The 18361-nt window shown below is 37.2% G+C and overlaps 1 protein-coding gene, 1 long non-coding RNA gene and 1 pseudogene across 2 annotated transcripts in view; 1 reads left to right on the top strand and 2 right to left on the bottom strand.

Annotated features, from left to right (window-relative positions):
• CRYBG1 (crystallin beta-gamma domain containing 1) overlaps positions 1-17880 on the top strand; it is a 45556-nt gene extending 27676 nt beyond the window's left edge. Inside the window, exons 12-20 of the mRNA XM_006926044.3 lie at positions 3277-3403; positions 3590-3622; positions 4512-4624; positions 6205-6334; positions 8675-8814; positions 10126-10249; positions 10686-10844; positions 12360-12522; positions 16189-17880. Of these exons, the coding sequence (XP_006926106.1) occupies positions 3277-3403; positions 3590-3622; positions 4512-4624; positions 6205-6334; positions 8675-8814; positions 10126-10249; positions 10686-10844; positions 12360-12522; positions 16189-16277 (1078 nt within the window). The 3' untranslated portion in view covers positions 16278-17880. The remainder of the gene's footprint in view (positions 1-3276; positions 3404-3589; positions 3623-4511; positions 4625-6204; positions 6335-8674; positions 8815-10125; positions 10250-10685; positions 10845-12359; positions 12523-16188) is intronic.
• Positions 1394-1512, bottom strand: LOC112474454 (annotated as a pseudogene).
• LOC112474298 lies at positions 8821-16193 on the bottom strand. The gene is made up of 3 exons (XR_003044328.1): positions 15330-16193; positions 11231-11490; positions 8821-9655 (listed from the first exon to the last, which is right to left on the bottom strand). It is a non-coding gene; the product is annotated as an uncharacterized LOC112474298 (long non-coding RNA).
• Positions 17881-18361: the final 481 nt, after the last annotated feature.

The following is an 18361-nucleotide window of genomic DNA, read 5'->3' on the forward strand; positions in this document are numbered from 1 at the left end:
ATTATTGCTACAAAAGTCATAGTGCTTCAGAAATCCACAGCAGAGGGATTATTTTCCAGTTCGAACACAGAGAAGACTCTGGACGAGCTGGCACTGCAGTTGGGCCCTGTGGGACAGGAAGGGTCGAACTGTGCCAAGATTTGAGGGAGGAAGACTAACCTATTCATTTTTAATAGTTTCAAAGAAAAATAATTTTAACGACTTTATTCTTATTGGTAAATAAGCATTTTAGTTTGGGTCTTTATTTCTTGGTGTGGAAATCAAAGTCAGAAAAAAAATTTTTTGAGGTTCTTGGTCTGTGAGAGTATCCCAAGAGGTTCACTATCACTTGGGCAATAAATGCCCTGGGTGGTAAACTAACTACGAGCTCTGAAAAAGAGACCAGCCTTCTGGAAAGATGCTCATGAATCTAATAGAGGTTTTAGGAACTGCATTCCGTTTCTTAATGTAACATTACAAGAAATTTACACAGCCCTGCTAATCAATTCTAGTTCTATGCTATGCCCTTACTTAAATGGTAGAAACTGGGCACATTTTTTAAAAAAACTAAGAGAAAAATGAAATATTTCTTGAGTCCAGCTTAAAATACAAAATAAAAAAACAAAACAAAACAAAAAACAAGTCCTATTGTTTTAAACTTTTTCCTCTTCCCCTCCCCAGAAAGGCTTGTTAGTCCTGCTGCCCTTAAATTCTGAGTCAGGATTCTACCAGGCTGGGACCTGCTTGTACTTATACTTGCCTCTCTCCCCCCACAATCCCTGCCAATCTTGTAAACAGAAAAGGGTTGGTTCACATGTACAGAATATGTTTAAACAAGGTCAGTAATTTTCTTTTTAAGATACTCAAGTATAAGTTATAAGTAGACTATAGATCATATATATATGTCAGAGATGCTCAGATCTGAGTTTTGGGGGGTTTTTTACCCTCATATTCATGGGTGATTCATCTGGGGCTGCATCTTAGAAAGAAAACAACACTAATGTCAATTCAAGTAAAATCTTAAATGGTTTTCCTGTTTCAACTTCAGTGAATTAGGTAGGCTTACTTGGGTATTGGGTATTTTCTTACAAGTGATTTGTTTTATAGGAAAATAAGAGTACTCACACTCGTTAGTAAAAAAAAAAAGTACTAAAGCTTCCTCCATGGCTTGCTCACTTGTTGCCTTCTCTCCTGTGTATTCAGTCTCTCCTTCTCACAGTCTTTTTCTCTTCCAAACCTTGAAGTCAATCAAGCAAAAAGGCCTTTTAACCAACCCTCTGTTCTCTGTAAACTCCGTGATAGATCTAGAGTCCTGCCAGGAATGCTCTTTTGTGGTATAGCTTGTCCTCTTTTTTATTTTTAGCATAATTTCTTTTTTTTTAATTTTATTTACCTATTTTTTATTTTTTTTTTATGCCTACAGCACCTGGTATTTCTAGGTGGTCTCCCATCCAAGTACTAACCAGGCCTGATCCTGCTTAGCTTCCCAGATCAGACGAGATCGGGCACGTTCAGGGTGGCATGGCCGTAGACCTCTGTTTTTTATTTTTAAGTCCTGGTTTTTGTAAAGTAGATTTTCTTGTTATGCAGATATTCCTCTCCACATAGTAAATGTTCCATGCTCCTGTCCTGCTTTCGCTTCTCTTCATAGCCAAAGGCTGTGTGAGCAGAGGTAAAACACACAGGTACTGAAGGCGGTACAACCTCATATGATGGCAGCACTGGCACCTGGGCCGACCCACTTTTAAATGAAAATACAAACTTTCGCTAAGGTTAAGTGACCTCTTCAAAGTTATCTGAAAGTTAATGTCGTGACCACAGCTAGAACCAGGTCTCCTCATTCCTCACCTCACAATTTAAAGAATAGGTTTTTTTAAGTTGCTAATGAAGTTCTGAAGCGCGGGAGCATTATTTTCTGGAAGAGACCAACTGGTGCTTATAGTAATTTCTCTGTTCAAACAGCCAGGAGTGAGTGTACAGATGTTAGCAGTCGTAAGCTACTTCACTTGAGATTTTTGCAGTGTTCTTTTTCTTCTTGATGGCTGTTCATTTCCTAGTAATGACTCTACTTGAGTTTTTAAGTCAAGCTCTTCAAATAGTAAAATCATAATCTGTTCTAATTATGAAGTGTGTGGACTATTCCAAGTATCACTTGAAGGGAGAATTTATAGGGCAAGTGGCAATTCGGGTCATGAAGTGAAGAGACCTTGGTGAGCCTCGGGAGACTCAGTCATGCGTTCAGTCATCCCTGGCCACTAACCAGCTGTGTCACCTTGGACAGACAAGTCAGTTCCTATTCAGAACACACCAACAGATAATTTTATGTGATACTTCTTACTCCCATGTACGCTTTTGAGGGCAAGAATTTTGTCTTTTTTCATCTTTGCATGGTAAACGGCTAATCGATGTTTGTTGAATGAATAAATGAATTGTTTTCTGTGTCTAGGTTTTCCCTTCTGTAAAATGGGGAAATCAGTACCTCTCTAGAATATTAAATGTGATAATAGATATGAAAGCATTTTGTAAAGTTCTCAGTATGCATAGAGGCATAAAGGCATTATTCCTTTGAGCTGTGAGAGAGCAGGGCAATGAATTGAGACACTGAGTTATCTCTTGATTATAACAGAACTGAAAAACTTTCCTCCCCTCAAAGACTTTATCTTTGGATAGGAAATAGCATCCAATATGTTGGTTTTGTTGATTTTACACTTAAAAAGATAGTGAAAACATTCCAAAGAGATTTATTTTTAGTATTTCTGAGAGTTTGTTCAATTTTGCTTATTATGTAGGCATATCATGTTGGAAATCCATAACAAAATTTTAGATACTTAGCTGGGGTTTTTTCATTTTTTATTTTTAAGCATTTCTTCTGTCAATTTTTGTGTAATAGAGACAGCTTCCTGTAATGTCTTTCTGGAAAAATATTTTAATGCTAAAATAATTCTTACTTGCCCACTAAAAGAACTTTTACAGGTACTTTTTGAAAGTCTAAATTGTTTCCTTAGAATAGAATTAGAAAAAAAATATACACAAATATCTCCATGGAAGCTTTCTCAAGGTATAGGATGGAATAAGTGAGAACACCAAAAAGTTCACTTAAAGATACTCTTTCATTTACCACTTTGTCATCCAGACAAACCTGTTTGTTCCTAAAAGATTTATGGAGAATCAGAAAAATAAAGATTACTGATTAGTAAAACAAAGTTTCTATATGATACAGTTACCCAAATGTGTGTGTTAGTTTTACTGTATATGTAAACTATGAACTATAACAAGTCACTGTTTTTGTTTCTTTAGATGGGTAGCCTATGAAAATCCTGACTTCACAGGAGAACAGTATATACTGGATAAAGGCTTTTATACCAGTTTTGAGGACTGGGGAGGAAAAAATTGTAAGATCTCTTCTGTTCAACCCATATGTTTGGTAAGGAGTTATATTTTTGTATGAGAATATTTAACTGAATTTTGGATTCCCTTAACGTGTAATACTTAACACTATAGAAGCTATTCTGAGATTGTTTTTAATAGTAATTGCTAATCTGGAAGAAAAAACTTTTTCAAGATATATGCTCTACTCATTTTCTTCTCTCTTCCCTTTAAAACTTTTTAGGATTCTTTCACTGGCCCAAGGAGAAGAAATCAGGTAACAAACAAAATTCAATTTTTTATAATTACGGCCTTCCATTGAAAAGCTGAACTTACGTGTAAAATACCAGATAGTTATGACATTTTGTTAGGTTTACCTATTTTTATGCCTTAAAGTATAACTGTATTTCTAAATTAGATTTAATTTTAATGCTCGATAGCACTGACCCATATCTGTACACTTCCTATAAACTGCTCTTAAGTAGAATTTTTTATTGTTACATTGAATCAGTTTACATTAATACACTAAGATAAATGTTTCAAATATATGTGGTTATTGCAATAGAGTAAAATGAATTTTCATATTTGCTGTGTTTGCATTAGACATTTTATATGATCTCTTTTATATGGTCTCTCAGTGAAGCCTTTGAATGCTGTCTACAGCAACTGAAATGTTACATTTGTTATTTAGGCTTTTTAATGGATGTGTTCAGATGGCCATAATTATAGAGGCACAAACACCACTGTAGTCTTCTTTATTGGCATGTGCAAGATTCTAATCAGTCAGCAAGTATCTTCCATTGAGAGGGAGTAAAACTATGCTACATTTCCAAAATATAGTTTCTTGTAAATGTTAGAACTGATGAACAATTACTTTTGGCCACAATAAAGCTTTAAAATGCCTCATAGCTTGTTACAACAGGTTGTTCTTTAGAAAGCTGCCTCTATTGTTGAATCATCCTTTGATGTCTCAGAATTAAACAAGCATGAATGGTGCAGCCAAAGTATTTCTAATTGATCATTAATGTAGTAGAAAATTAAAGGATTTATAAAATTTATACCAGTTTACTGTAATGAGCTAACAGGTTATGTTTGGGTCATTATTTCAAAGGTTGAATAATGTGTTTGCAAAATAATTTTATGTATTTCTCTTTCCTTTTTCAAAGATTCACTTGTTTTCGGAACCACAGTTTCAAGGTTCCAGTCACAGTTTTGAAGAAACAACAAGTCAAATTGATGATTCATTTTCCACCAAGTCTTGCAGGGTCTTAGGAGGCAGGTAAGTAGAGTGGACTGGCAGACAGAGCCTTATCACTAGGGGTGAGGGACACTGAATTCGCACACTGGCAAGTACTTAGTGACCTCTTTAGGTGCTTAGTACTATATGAAACCACCAAATAATACAAGCCTCTGGTAGTGCTAAAGTATCCTTTGTAGCATCTGAGTGCAGGATGTCGGAGGATAATGGAGATCAGTGTGGACTGGAGAAGTTGAAGATCACCACCTCATTGTGCAATGGGATTCACGCCAGGTTCTCTACTCTCTAGGACTGTCCCATCACCTGTAAAGGGACTCTAGATAATCTCTAAGGCACCTCCCAAGGTAGATTTTTTTTTTACAGGTGGATAGAATAGGCATTCTGCATGCTAGGCGAGGGCATGGTTACACTGGTGTGTATGCTGATCAGGGAGTACCGACCCTCTCTAGCTGGGAGGTCTTTGTACTGGGGAGAGGAGAAGCAAGTTTGGACAGGGAGGGTGAGATCAGGTCTTGAAGGCTCCCCCTGAGCAAGACGGGAAAGGCAATAATATAGAAATGCCATGCTGAAAACAGTAGTTTTGCAAAAGCTTTACATTTACAGTAGAGCCCAAGGTCAGGGACAACTTGGTCAGGAAAACCTTAGAGCAACCTGTGCCAGCTGTAATGAGGAACCAAGTCCAATAATAATAATAATAATAGTGCCTTTAATCATATAGTTCTTTATGGTCTAAACAGCACCATCATCTCACTTGCATTGCAAAGTGGAAAGAGCACTGGCTGTGCATTCAAACATAGATTTACAGTTAAGCCTCATAGTTTATCAGCGCATACCTCCACCTCTGTCCAGGTTCCTCTTTATCCCCTACCCTGCTTTATTATTACTATCGGACATGTATTTTTTTGTTGTTGTTCATTTATTGTCTGTCTCAGCTCTCTAGAGTGTAAACTTCAGAATAGCAGGAACTTTGTTTTAGCCCAGCAATGGAAAAGTACCTGACACACAATTAGTCCTCAATAAGCATTTGTTGTATTAAAAAAAAACAAAAACAAAAATGCCCAACTGTTGTAGTGAACCATGGTGCATCACCATTTACAATAATGCTGAGGCCCAGAGAAGCTAAGTGACTTAAGTCATTATGGTATTTTGACTCCTGGCCTAGTGCAGAGGTGTTGAAAACAAGGATAAAGGAATGTGAGAGAAATTTTGAGAGGGAACCAGTAGACCCAGGTGACTGACTAGCTATGAAGGTTGAGGTATTATTCAGAGGACTCCAAGGGCTGGACAAACTACACTGGCCAGGAGAATGGTGACACTGATGAGAGGACAAGGAATGCTGGAAGCTGGAGAGGTAAAAACATGAATAACTTCCTGGAGAAAGAAGTTTTATTTTCCCAATGCAAAGCTAACAACTGACTTATTATGAAAAAATATTTGCCACAAGATTAAATGCAGTAAATATGTCCAGATATTTTTGAAACACACTGTTAGCATAAGCGTATCTTTATTTTATAGCATGCCACCTCTAAAAGTCAGACTTTTTGAATAGGAATCACTCAAATCACATATTGCACATGTGTGTGTGGTTTTTCCTACTGTAGCTGGGTTGTATATGATGGAGAAAATTTCTCTGGTAACCAATATGTGTTGGAAGAAGGCCACTATCCTTGTCTCTCTGCAATGGGATGCCTGCCTGGAGCAACCGTGAAATCTCTTCGTTTTATAGATGTGGTGAGTATGGCAGTGTGACTATAGTGTAACAAAGATGTATAGTTCACACAGCTGATGGTCAGAGCAAGAAACCTGCAAGTAGACCTACTCGGGACTTAAAGTCAGAGGCAGCAAAACAGCTGCAGTAGAACTTTACATCCCAGAATTTTCCGGTCTTTTTTGATCTTTAACATGTAAGTTTTTTGTTTGCTGTTTTCAGGTAAAGTATTGAGTCGATCATGGCACACAATCGTCATGGGTTAGTTCAAGGTCCCTCTCCTGTGTTGTTTTTTTTTCCATTTCATACCTGATCCCCATTTCCATTGCTTTCCCCTTTACAGGCACTGTTCTAAAGTGTTTGAGATGCAGCTTGGATATTCTTATAAAATGTTTTCCCAAAAAATCTGTATTTAGGCTTTTGATTTATTAGTGTTTTGCTATAGTTCTCACTGTATTATAAACATAACAATACTTACATTAAAAATTTTTAAGAGCTGTCCATTATGCTGTAGGTATTTCTAGTTTATTGATTCTAATTAGTACAAGTATTCTATCACATTTGTTAATTAAAAAAAAATTTTAACATTTTTTTATTTTTCCCTCCCTGCCCTCCCGGTAACCACTAGTCCATTGTCCATGAGTTTCTGTTTGTTTGTCCTGTTCATTTGTTGCTTTTAGGTTTATATCCCACATTTAAGTGATATCATCTGATTTTCAACCTTTTCTGTCTGGCTTATTTCGCTTAATATGATTATTTCAAGGTCCATCCAAGTTGTTGCAAATGGCAGTATTTCATCTCTTCTTATGGCTGAGTAATATTCCATTGTATATATATTCCATCACCATACTTTTTATTTAATCCTCACATGTATCCCTACGTACTTGTGTGAGAGTCTCAGGCAAGTATATTAAAGAGTGGATTTGCCAGATTTTGTGTGCATGAATATGCAGTTTCACTAAGAACTGCCAAATTCTACCACTTCAGATTCTTGCTGGCAGTGCATGAGTGTTCTCGGTTCCCACATCATTCTAATTTTTGTCCATTTGAAGGAATTGGGCAGAAAGTATTCTCATTGTTGTGTTAATTTGTGTTTCACTATTAGGTTGGTATCTCATATACTTAATAGTCATTTGGGTTTTCTGTTCAATGAATTGCCTATTTATATCCTTTGGCTCTTTATTTAGTTTCTTGTATCTTTTATTAATTGCAGAAATTTCATGCAGTTTTTAAATCTGTTACTGCTTTAGAGATGTGCAGGCAAATGGCTTTTCCCAGTTTACCATGTATGTGCCAATCCAGATTACAGTGCCCCTTTTTGAACTACATCTTTAATTTTGATGTAGTCAAAGCAACATTCAGTAGAACAAAACTGCAAGATAATGTTCACGTTAGTCTAAATGTCTGTAGTTTGAGAAATATTTTTTTGGTAGCTGATCTCTCATAAAAAGCTTTAAACATAAAGGCAGAAAGAATTAGCTTTATCTCATCCCTTACTGCCTGTTCAATTAAAATGTTGACCTTTCTTGAGATGTGAAAATAGTAGCAGTGAAACATGGAATGATGTGGTAAGATTCATTTGTTTACGGGTATCACAAACCATCTCTACACATTAATCTGTTTACTGGCCAACAAAACCTACATGTCAGGGCACATTCACGTAAATGAAACAGTAAGTCTCACACCCTTGCCACAAAACTTTAAGCAGGTAGGGAATTTTTGATGTATCATTTATGATTTTAGGATTATTATCATTAGAGATTAGTTTAAGGTCACGAGGGTCTATAATTTGAAAATAAATGAGTTTGAACATCAGGCTTCCATCTTGTTTTTTTCTCTTCTCCTAATAATTATTCCTACAGGAAAGTTGGGGAGCATGAGTGCACAAAATCATTGTCTACTGACAATTAAAACAACAAAAAAAGGCAGTTGAAACTGCATTCAAGGTTGCCTGATTAACAGTTACCACTGGACGCCAAAGACTCCAGTAGCCCTCTGACCCTCACTATTTATGTCCATAGCAGTCCCAGCCCCTCTTTATCTCAATAGAAAATGGCAAGATTGAAAGAACTGACATTCCATTCTTTGTGCCTAGGATATCTTGCTCCCTCCCCCACCCCCGCCAGCTTTAAAACACTACTTACATTTACCTGCCCTCAGTGCAACAGGAAAATTTCCTGCCCCTCCCTCCTTCCTCTCTTTAGCTCTGGAGTATATTAACACCCAGACTTTCTGGGAAAGGGAGTTTGACGGGCCAAGCCTGGCCAGATCTTCTATTCCATCCTTGGAACAAGATGATTTTTGCATAATTTCAAGTTATTATCAAAGATGAGTAACTGAACAGTATCTTTGTTCCTAAACAGGAATTTTCTGAACCAACAATTATTCTTTTTGAAAGAGAAGACTTCAAAGGAAAAAAGATTGAACTTAATGCAGAAACAGTTAACCTCCGATCCCTAGGATTCAACACACAGATACGCTCTGTTCAGGTGATTGGTGGCATGTAAGTGAGTTACTTGTTTATTCAATAGACGAATAGAAGAATCGATTCTAAAAATTAAATTTGATTTTATTTCTCTCCTACATTACCTTAAACAAATTGACACATAACCCCCTATTTTCTGTAAGGGTTAATAATTATGTACTTTCACAGTATACCTTTTCCATATGGGAAAAGCCATATGTGAGGCGACTTTCATCTCTTCCTCCAGACTGTTAGTTTGGTTAAGGACTTTGTCTTTAACACCTCTCAGAGTACTTACGGGAATGCTTTGAAAAGCAGTGCTCAGTAAATTTATTGAGCACTTTTTTAACAAGTAAGAAAGAGAGAGCTAATTTTTCTTGTCTTTTGAAAGACCAAGTCCTTTGATTTTGGAGTAAGGTCTGGGATTTCCCTTTAGCTAGGAGATGCTAACTAGCAGATGCTATGCATGATTAAAGGTCAACATGGCATCTCAACTTTGAATAACTGTAAAGATAAGATGCAAAAATAAGTAAGAACTATCAATGTAATGTTTTTAAGAAAGTATTCTTTCAAAAAACAGGTTTTGTCTGCCTGTATATATTAAATGTTGGAGGCGATTGTAGCTATTTAAAAAACAATCACCGGAGTGCTAGAATTATGGGTGATATTTTTTTCAGCAGGTTTTAATTTCTTTTTATGATAAAATGGTTAAGATGATAACATTTTAGAGTTTCAGGATTAAAAGTCAAGAACACCCTTCCTTGATGTAACAGATCAGCCAGAGAGGAAGTTGCCTGCATGCCATTGTGTGCTGGAACCTGTACTTGCTCAGGTGTGGGCACCAGCATCTCTAGGAGACCCGAGTTTCTTTAGCAGTTTTCTGAATTGAGAAAGATTACTCATTTTAGACAAAAATTTATTTTTTACCTAATTATCCCTTATATAGTACTTACCACATGCCACACACAAAGAACTTTACAAATATTAACTATTCAAACAAAAGACCCATTATTACAGCTGAAAATGTTTTATGAAAAGCTCACAGGAAATACTGGGCTGTCCCACTAAAAGACTATCATCTCTATTTCACTGCTTTATTGGAGGGAAAAACTTACCTATTCTCCTCAAGAATGGATCTTTTCTGGCATTACTCATGTACCAAGAATTTGCTGTTTGTCAAGAAATGGGTGTTTTAAGTGTTTTAGAAAATAAGGTAGTTTCCTTCTCCCATTTATGTTTACAGTATAAAGCTCAGTCTAAAAATTGGAAGCATTCTAAAAATAAGTGTAATTGGGGCCCACAGACAAATGGATATTGTAGCTTACTTGTGGTTACTACTTTCTTTTCCAGATGGGTTACTTATGAATATGGCAATTACAGGGGTCGACAGTTCCTACTGTCACCAGCAGAAATACCTAATTGGTATGAATTCAGTGGCTGTCACCAAATAGGTTCTCTACGACCTTTTGTTCAGGTATTTTTTTCTTCTTCGTGCTTTGAATAGACTCTGAATTTTTTTGGTGGGGAGTAAATATAATTCTAATTTTCAGTTTCAATTTTAAGTTTGAAATTGGCCCCTCCCTTTACCTACCCAGATTCCGGAATTGGGGCTCTGTTTTTGGTGTTAAGAGGCTGTGCCTGCTTTCAGAAATGCTACCATGCCTCACATCAAAACACGGCATGTCCCAAGGCTTGGGATGTCCATAGGTGGTAGGCTCCCTGCCCCAGGCACTTCTTTGAAATTTTGTCAAAATCTTACCGAGAAAATCCTAAAGTCTCTGTGACTCTTGGGTATAGTAATTATCCTTAATCCAATCTTGCCTTGGATTCTGCCCCAACTGTTGATGCTTGCTCAGTACTTCTAACAGTACAACTTATATATGATTACTACTGGGGTTTTTGTCTTCTAGAAACGAATTTATTTCAGACTTCGAAACAAAGCAACAGGGTTATTCATGTCAACCAATGGAAACCTAGAGGATCTGAAGCTTCTGCGAATACAGGTCATGGAGGACGTTGGTGCGGATGATCAGATTTGGATTTATCAAGAAGGATGCATCAAATGCAGGGTGAGCTTTCAGGATTAGACAAAGGTCTGGGATAGCATCTTCAAGTAGATGCTATTTCATGATTCCTGGAGCACTTTCAGGGTTTTCATGAAAATATTTCTTAGCTCTTATAAAACCGGTCTAGGAACTTAAAATGAGAGGTAAATCTAACACTGATCCAAGATAGAGTATCTATATCTATATGTGACTTTTACATAGTCATAGAAAAAGGAAGTATCTGTTACTCTTTTTTCTTAGTCTACTTGTTATAGAAATAAACTATAAGCCCCAACATTATTAAAACAAATCACTCTTGGTTGTTTTGGAGGACCTCACAGACTAGGACACAGAGTGAATAGGTATCACCCTATGTACGACACAGTCCATTTCCTAAGTGTCAATCATACCTTGTAAAATGGAAAACACTCCATTCTCCCTCTCGCATCATTCTTGCCATAATACACATTTAAGAGCAGAATGTAGTAAGATTTTATGAGAGAAGCTCATGCTTCAACTGTAGATATTCTCTTTAGCTCCTTGATTTAATGGGCTTGACTGTTTGCTCCTGATTTTTTTTTTAACTTGGTGCTCCATGAGTCACAGGAAGGCATACAGCCTTGTGAAAGGCTTGTTAATTAGGTCTGTTGAGCTTGAGGGAGAATCCTTTCTGTAAACAGAAGTACTGTTTAGACATGCATAGAATAGCATGAGCTATAATATGGAAGCATAAAAAAAAAAAAAAACAATTTCTGCCTTTGAACTAAAAAATTCAATAAAACACTACCTTTCATCAATAATTTCTAACAAACATTTCAATGAGAGAAAGTAAAGTGTCCTAGATTATCACAATCTTTTTATCTCAATATAGAATAGTATACTTTTCATAGGCATTTTCTTTAACAGTGTGTGTTAATGTCATGTGAACATTGTTTATATATTAAGGGTAGATTCACTTCAGGTAAGGACTCATAACACTTTTGATTTAAAACATACTTTACTACATTTGTATTCTTTTTTTATAGTTGGGTAGTATGCCTTTTGAGAAAATTTTAGACATTTCTCGTGACAGACAAGAAAAATTAATACATGGAATTTCACGTTTAAAAATGATAAAACACCCTTTTAGACACTTCAGTGCTACACAGCCTTCAAAATGAGAGATGCAGCCATATTTAAGAAGTGTCAAGGAAGGAGAGTAGGTATGTCTGGGGGAGATTTAGCTACAGACCCAGCCTTAGGTCACAGTCATTTCTGGGAGGGGAAAAATATCTTGATTGGCAGATTTAATATTCTAAGGGCAGACATCTCTTACAATGAACAAAAACTGAGTACTTTTCATCCCTCGTTACCTGAACTAAAGGGCATAAATATTTGTTGTTTGATCCAGTTACCTGGGCTAAAAGCTGAAATGCCTCATACAGGATAAATGAAGCTAGGATTTAAGATAACTTTAAATCAATTTAAACAGGGAACTGATTACAGTGATACCTGAACATGCATCCATCTCTAAGCTACCTTGTCTTTTGCACTAAGCAGATAGCAGAAGATTGCTGCCTGACGATTGTGGGGAGCCTCGTAACCTCTGGATCTAAGCTGGGCCTGGCCCTCGACCAGAATGTCGACAGTCAGTTCTGGAGCATGAAGTCAGATGGCAGGATCTATAGCAAGTTGAAGCCAAATTTAGTTTTAGATATCAAAGGTAAGGATCATTTCCTTTATTTGCTTTGTTGTGTCTTTCTTTAGTTTACTAAAAATCTATACTTTTGAAAATGATGAGTGTACTAAGTCACAGTGATGTACACTTTACAGACATTCTCATGTGATCTTCGCAGCAATTAAGAGATCTGTGTTATCCCTTCCCTGCCGTCCCATTTTACAACCCAAAAAACTGAGGCTCAGAGGGGTTAATCAGTTTGGCCATGATCTCATACCCTAAGTGTTGAGGTAGAACCTGGATATGGATGGTCTTCAAACCATTTATTTTAGTATAAATGTTAGTCTAAAAATCACAAATTAAAAGGCTGTGATCTCACTTAATGTACTTGATGAATCTGATGTAGATGCAGATAACCTTTCATTGAAAAACCTAACAGGAATTAACGCAGCCAAGAGGATTTCAATGGTACATCTGTTAATCCAGAGCAAATCGATGGTGCTTGGGAAGAATAAACTTTATCTGCATCAGAATCACCTGGAGGACTTATTAAAATACAGACTGCTAGGCCCCATCCTCAGTTTCTGATACAGTAGGTCTGGGGTGGGGCCTGAGAATCTGCATTTCTAACAAGTTTCCAGGTGTTGCCCTTACTGCTAGGAGAACCATTGATAATTTAAAAACATAAAACAAAACTGACTTCCTAACATAGACACAGGAGTTCAGTGAACTATTGTTGCTGCTGACAAGCAAACGAAGTATGTTTTATTCATGTCATATACGGTAATTTTGCTTTAAATTATTAATGACTTTGACTTTCTATTTCATATCAGGAAAGCCAACATGATTATGTTTAGAAATTTAGTAAAATGGTGATAATGTAACCATACTATAACAAATACTCCATTTTTTAAAATTGCTAGACAGTTGACTCAGTTTTACTTTACTCATGATTCTCAGCCAAAGCTGTCATTAAAAAATGATTTAGGGGTAAAAAACAGCTGCAACTTGGTTTTAAAATAATATTTTTGGATAATGGAGAACAAGCCTGAAGATTTTCATCAGAGGCTTTGGTAAGTGCATGGGGAGAAGTAGCTGTCCCTTTTATGTGATCTCCAGGTGAGTCGAGTAGCCAACCCACTTAACAATAGCATTAGAATTCATAAGGAACCTGAGAAGGTGGAAGGCTGCTCAGAGGCAAACTAAGTTTGAGGCAAAGGCAGAGGACTATATTAGAGAATACAAATTAAGCAGTATACAACAGGCTGGATGGGGACCAAAAATCATCCATCATATGAAATGCAAGCAAGACGCTCAGATATAAGATAATAAAGGCAACATTCAGAAAATGTTAATATAAGTATACCACCTTCACATTACATTAGGGACAAGATTTGTCATTTGTAGACATTCTACAGATATCAGCCTGAGATTGAAACTGGTTAAGAATCACTCACTCAGACTTTTATTCTTATTTCCATCAACTTATGGAACTGGAACTCTTCATTCTATTCAAGATTGTTTCAAAACCTCCATAGAAGCCAAAACAAAAAGTGACTAAATTAGAAACATGGATTCATGTTTCTTACAAATGTGATCAGTTTCCTGTGTCCAGGGTTAAGGTCACTGTAATCCTTATGAACTAGTTTCTTAGAGCATTTCTTTTATTCTTTCAACATGTATTTATTGGGTACCCACTATGTGGAAGGCTCTGTGCTAGACAATGGGGGTACCAAAGTGGGGAAAAAAAATGAATACTACCTGGGCTTCGGAGGGCTTACCTTCTAGAAGCTCCAGGCATATAGGATTTTTTTCCCCCCACCTGCTACCTGGCTTCTAGTTTTGACTCTGACAAGAGCTGTGGGATTCTAGGAGGTTCCTCGTTAGGACTTGACTTTTAAAGTTCCAAGGTTCCTTCCTAAAAAGCATTAAAATTAGTCAAATGGCTCTTGAGTAAGGATATGTGAACTTTCCTGTATGTGAACTCTAGTATGGTACCTGCAATAGTGACGTCATGGCTTGTTAAACTTAATTTAAATCTGTCTCCAAATGTGGGAGCATGGTGCCATCTTGTGGACACTAGCGAGTAGTCCACGTATCCTACATACTGTGCAAGGGAAATCTCTCTGGTCCACTTAATAGGAGAATGATTTTTATTAGCTACAACTATTAAACCATTTGTTACCTACTGGTATTGCCATAAGATTTATTAGACCAAGTGTCTTTCTCCTGGTGTTTGGGGAGCGAGTTGTTTGGTAGACATTCATGTATTATTCCAGACCACATGCATTGACAACCGTGAGAGCTGATTCATGCTCACTTTAAAAACATCAGAAATCTGGGATGATTTTAAGTCTCCCCAAAGGCAGAAGAATAAATCAGATATTTTTAAAGAACTTTCTAGTCTTCACGATTCTAATTAGAATTATGCCGTAATATAACAAAAAGTATGTTAACATATTATAATCCTGAAGAATGAAAAAAAGAAGACATTGTGACCTTAATATTTTCTGAAATCTCAAGTATAGTGTGTGTGTCTCAGTGAAGACAATAGGGTTTCCTGGGAGTAGTAACTTTTTCCATTGCAAACTTACACTAAAAAGGTCCAAGGCACACTGCCCTTGTACTCTATCCTGCACCTAGCTGTATAGAGACTCTAGATTAATCAGTGATGATAAACCAATCTCTTATAAGAGTAATACTGTAGGAGATGATTTCCTCCCCCAAATACCAAGATCTATGGAGTATGTTATCAGACCTTTTAGACATTTTGTAAATGCTTTAAAAGAGAATAATAACATCTAATTCTTAGCCTGAGGCTGCAATATGATTTCAATACCAGTCACACTTACCCTGCATCTAGATGAACAGATTTTTATCTTGATGGAGTCCTTGGTGATATAACCTTGGTGTAGAGGCTTATGTTAGAAAAGGATAAGGTATCTGAAAGGATGTTTATTTCACACTGGAAAAAAATCAGATGACCCTTTTGTTAACACTTCTCCATTGCAAGAACAGACCACGAGGCTGTTTTTAACACTAAAGTATCTAAAATATCTAGTAGGCACCCTTGGAAAATAATGGACATTCTAGTGAAAGGGAATAGAGACCATACTAGTTTTATAGAACAATAGAACCCAGCACCTGAAATGCTACGAATTCTTATACACCAAAGCCTGAGTTCCCAGTAGTGGGCGCACTTCTAGGTGTCATTCAAACCTCCCCTTTGACCTAATACAGCCATTTCTCATTGTTCATACAAAACCTGTTCCATCTGACAACCATTTCACTGCTGTCAGGCCTGCCTGTTTTTTCCTCACTGGTATCTTGAATCCACATTCCATCACTGAATGTATTTCACAGTCTCTGCACCTTTTCCATTCTCTAGATTCTTCCCTGTTTCCCCCAATTTCAGATATTTTAAAAGGGACTATGGACGAGATTTTAAGACTTGAGTAGGAAAAGGAGCCCCAGGAAGTCGGACACCCTGTGTAGAGCTGCTGGTGCCCACACCATGGGATGTAAACATGCTTACCACAGCAGATTGACACGCGGTGCGTGTCAGGGTCTCCTCTTGCGTTGTTTCTTTGAGGCACAGGTTTTACACCTCGGTGATTACTTTTGTTATACTGGTGTTGTGATAAACTATGTCTGCTACAGTCCCTTCACTGTAGGCACATTTCCTTTTATTATCTTTTTCCTTTTTTTCAGGGGGTGTACAGTATGATCAAAATCACATTATCCTCAACACTGCCGGCAAAGAAAAGTTAACACAAGTATGGGAAGCCATGGTCCTATAAACCTGAATAACGAATGTAGGAGGAATATTTCTGGAGGTCTTCCAGCTACGTTAAAAAAAAAAAAGACTGCTGACAGAAGAGCTGAGAGGAAAGTAGATATACTCCTGCAGGAACTCTAAATTCACTCCTGAATCTTACTGCCAGGACCAGGACAACTGCCTCATCTTTTCAAAAGACTGTAATAGTTTTAGCCATTAGTTTGTCCTTCTTTCATTTCCTGTCTTCATTTCCTTTCAGCAGCTGCTGAAACAGGTTGCCTCATTAGCAGCTTTTGGGTGGTTTTTTTTGTTGTTGTTGTTTTTTTAATATTTTATCAAGATGTTAAGACTACATACATTTTAAATTCCTTCCAAAGATAGTGACAGGATAGAACAGGTACAAGTTTACTGACTTTGTACCTACAAACCTACAAATCCCTTACATTTTAAAGGGAAGGATAAAAGCTTAGGATTGTAAGGTAGAAACTGTTTAGCATCTGAGAAGAATAACGTATCAGGCCTGTGGTTCTGGCCTTTGACCTTCTGTTTTCTGAAATCATTACTTATGCTGTATAGCAAAGTGGGGAAAGCCTTATATATTCAGACATATTTTAAGGAACTGAATAAGTATAAACAAAATACTATTTTCAGTTAATATTAAAAATTAGTCAATTTACTGTAGGCAAGATTTCATGTCCACGTCTGCTTACATTTATTAGCAGGATTTGGATAATTTTAACTCACCCATGGGCTGCCCTAGAATGTCACAAATGAGTATTATTTAATGATTTTCTTACAGATGCTACTGGAACGGTATTACCATGACCTAATTTATTAGCCCATCCTCACTCAACTACAACTAGTTGTAAAGCAACACTATACAGTGCTCTGCTGAACTCAGATCTTTAGCCTAATTTCCTGCCCTCCTATCCTGCTGCCTTGGCATGAGGCCTGCATGGGGCTACCTTACCTGTATTGTTTCACAGCCATGTCCCTGGGACAGCCTCGGGTCATTGCAGCCCCTGTGGTCACTCCTGGTAGCAGAAACTAGAGGTGTGGAAAGCTCAAGAGGGATGACCAGCAATTCTCCCCCAAAAGCAAAGGAAAGGAGGCTTTAAGCGATACTTGGTCAAATCTTAGAACTCTGAAAACCCTACAATGCAGCAAGCATTTCGATGAAAGTTGAAAATGTTTAACTGCTGACAATATACTGCCCAGATGGTGCTGTTCAAACAGCGCATACTTGTTTTGAACAAAACTGCTAATCACTCTTCCTTGAAAACACTCTTCTTGTCCTAATTTCATTGTCCTCGTCACTGAATGCAGGTGCTCTTGTCACAGGAAGAACAAATTGTGTTTCCTTTTCATCTGTTCCAGTGTTTCCGATTCTAACATGTTGATCCTTGCTGGAGTCTGTGGTTAGCATGGTCATCAGAGTACTATCTTAGGTTTTAAAGTAATGTTTATACATGTCCAACAGTAGCCAACATGTCTGTTTTGTTCTCAGATGTATAACTCTGATTTTAGGCCTTTGTACATCTCATTACAGAATGGTGGGGGAAGACATTATACAGTAGCCTGTGTTGAATTTATCTCTTGAATAAACTTGTTTCTGATTAATTGTATTGATGAAATCTGATAGAGTCCTTTCAGTAGCCTTCATAACATTTCAAAGAGAGTCAGCTGGCAGATTAGAAACAAATGTCTGACTGATTAAGACAAGGCGAGTTTCAGTAGTGCCGGAATAATGGCAGAGAAAGGTTAGCTGACTACCCTCTTTCTAGACTCAGTGGTGGAAGTGTGCACTGCACCTTTCTGAGCAGACATGAGGGTGAGGTCCTACCTTAAGAGTTTCGCCCCTCACCACAGCCCTCAAGGGAAAAGAGCTGAGGCTGTCCAGATGGAAGTCAGAAGTGGCTGTATTCACAACTTTAAAAATTCTTCTGAGATAAATTTATAGTGGTGAGACCAGTCATTCTAGAGAAAAGACCTCATCCAATACACTACCAAATGAGTGTCTACCAGTAATAAACCAAGTAAAAAGTTACTCAAATAGGTCTACATCAAATGCTAAATTCGAGTATCTAGGGTGCAGTAATGAGGATG

The sequence above is a fragment of the Pteropus alecto genome, unplaced genomic scaffold (genome assembly GCF_000325575.1).
Source record: "Pteropus alecto unplaced genomic scaffold, ASM32557v1 scaffold79, whole genome shotgun sequence".
Classification (NCBI taxonomy): Eukaryota; Metazoa; Chordata; class Mammalia; order Chiroptera; family Pteropodidae; genus Pteropus; species Pteropus alecto.